This window comes from Aplysia californica, unplaced genomic scaffold (assembly GCF_000002075.1).
Source record: "Aplysia californica isolate F4 #8 unplaced genomic scaffold, AplCal3.0 scaffold00199, whole genome shotgun sequence".
Classification (NCBI taxonomy): Eukaryota; Metazoa; Mollusca; class Gastropoda; order Aplysiida; family Aplysiidae; genus Aplysia; species Aplysia californica.
In genome coordinates this window covers 35,871-37,715 of record NW_004797469.1, presented here as the reverse complement: position 1 = coordinate 37,715, position 1,845 = coordinate 35,871, and the positions used below count along the sequence as shown (strand labels likewise).

The 1,845-nt window shown below is 40.8% G+C and overlaps 1 protein-coding gene across 1 annotated transcript in view; it reads right to left on the bottom strand.

Moving 5' to 3' along the window:
- Window positions 1-1,845, bottom strand: part of LOC101845468 — a gene marked incomplete in the record, with an annotated part of 20,359 nt that overhangs the window by 10,827 nt on the left and 7,687 nt on the right. The window contains 1 exon segment of the mRNA XM_013082896.2: window positions 1,317-1,480. Within this exon segment, the coding sequence (XP_012938350.1) occupies window positions 1,317-1,480 (164 nt within the window).

The window sequence follows — 1,845 nt, the reverse complement described above, 5'->3', positions numbered from 1 at the left end:
GAGAGAGAGAGAGAGAGAGAGTCTTCTATGCTTATATGACGTATTTCTGTGCTGCAAATGCTGTAAAAATCTTACTAAAAAGTACTAGGAGTCTTTACAAAGGACCCTTTAATTACTTTAAAAGGGCAAAAAACGTGGTCATCTTTACAACAATTTCAACAAAATCTCGAAAAAAAATATGACTTAACCTAAGGGGCATTGTTTTTAGTCACTATACACATACGTGTACATTTCCCGATCATCATGATTAAATAATATCAAGATATAAAATTCAAATGCAGCAATGAAAATTCAAATTCCAAAATTGTCAAATTAATTGAACATAGAGAGTTCAAATTTAACACAACGGACAGCGTAAGCAAATGCCAGCTCAAATGTAATCACAGGAGAGGTCAAATGTAAACACTCGGGAAATTAAAATATTCGTCATTATCAGGTCAAATGTAGCATAAGAAAGTTCTTCTTCATTGTCAGTTCAAATGTAGCATAAGAAAGTTCTTCGTCATTGTCAGTTCAAAAGTAAAGTAGCATTAGAAAGCTCAAATTGAACAACTACGAAAACTACGAAGCTGTGACGTAAGCACAATCAGAGACACTAAAATATAATTAAATACTCTCTGGCACAATTTCCGAGTCAGGGGAAGCTACTCTGTCACTTAGCAACGTTCGTTGTTTACTGCTCACATCTCTCGCCTTTCTTCATTACTCGACGTCTACTGTGTAGATCTACACCCATTCCAGACCAATTAGACCAAATTAATATCAGATGAAGACAAAAGAGGCTGGGCAATCTGCTTAGAGAACCTAAACAGACGGGTAACAGGGAAGGATCAGAGAAACGTCGTAGCTTTTTACAGAGCATCCGAGCAAAGGAATGAACGGAGAACCATGATCGCCGATGTCTGCGGTAGATCTGGCACATGCTGCTGCTGCTGCTGCTGCTGCTGCTGCTGCTGATGATGATGATGATGATGATGATGATGATGATGATGATGATGATGGTGGTGATGATGAGATGGAGGAGGAGGAGGGATACAGTGTAAAGCGCGTAGAGCTTGCCGTTGAGCGGTAACATGCACGTGCAATACAAATGCTAATCTATTTATTATTATTACACGAGCCCATTGTGAAAGAGGAGCTTGAAGGAAATATGTGGAGCGGGAGAACCAGATTAAGGCAAAGAATATAACAAATAGACAGGATAAGGCAGAATGTGCAGCGCCAGCTCGCGACCGTGAAGGATGGAGGGTCATTACAAGTCAACCTCTGAGTCAGAGATGACACCCACAGGTAGGTATCCAGGTACCCATACTCACCGGAACTGTCAGCTTGTCCGTGACCTCTTTGGGCACCTCCGGGAAAGGTATGTCCTCCACGGCGTGGTAGTCTGTAGAGTTTGTCGATGCCATCACCAGGCGATAGTCGTTATGTTGGGTGCTGAAAGACACACCGTTCATCACGGCTACAAGCTCGCCTTGACCTGGAGAGTGACGTAACATCAGGTAAATACTTTCATTGACTTAAACATTGTAGATGTATATCAAATTATATCAAAAGGCATTCGTTCTCAATCTCTTTCGCACTTTCATCCCGGAAAATTTGCGCTTGGAAAGTTCTTGTAACTACAGTGTAGGTCTAGATATATCTAGGCCTATACCGGCGGTACCAACGATATGCTACCAGTGCCAAATCTAGACATTAAGTTTTAAAAAAAAAAAACAGCAATGGAAGCAAAATCACTGCATATAAGACGAAATGTCTCCGCAAAACCTTTGATATCACCACCACCAGAAACAACAACAACAACAACAACAACAACAACAACAACAACAACAACAACAACAA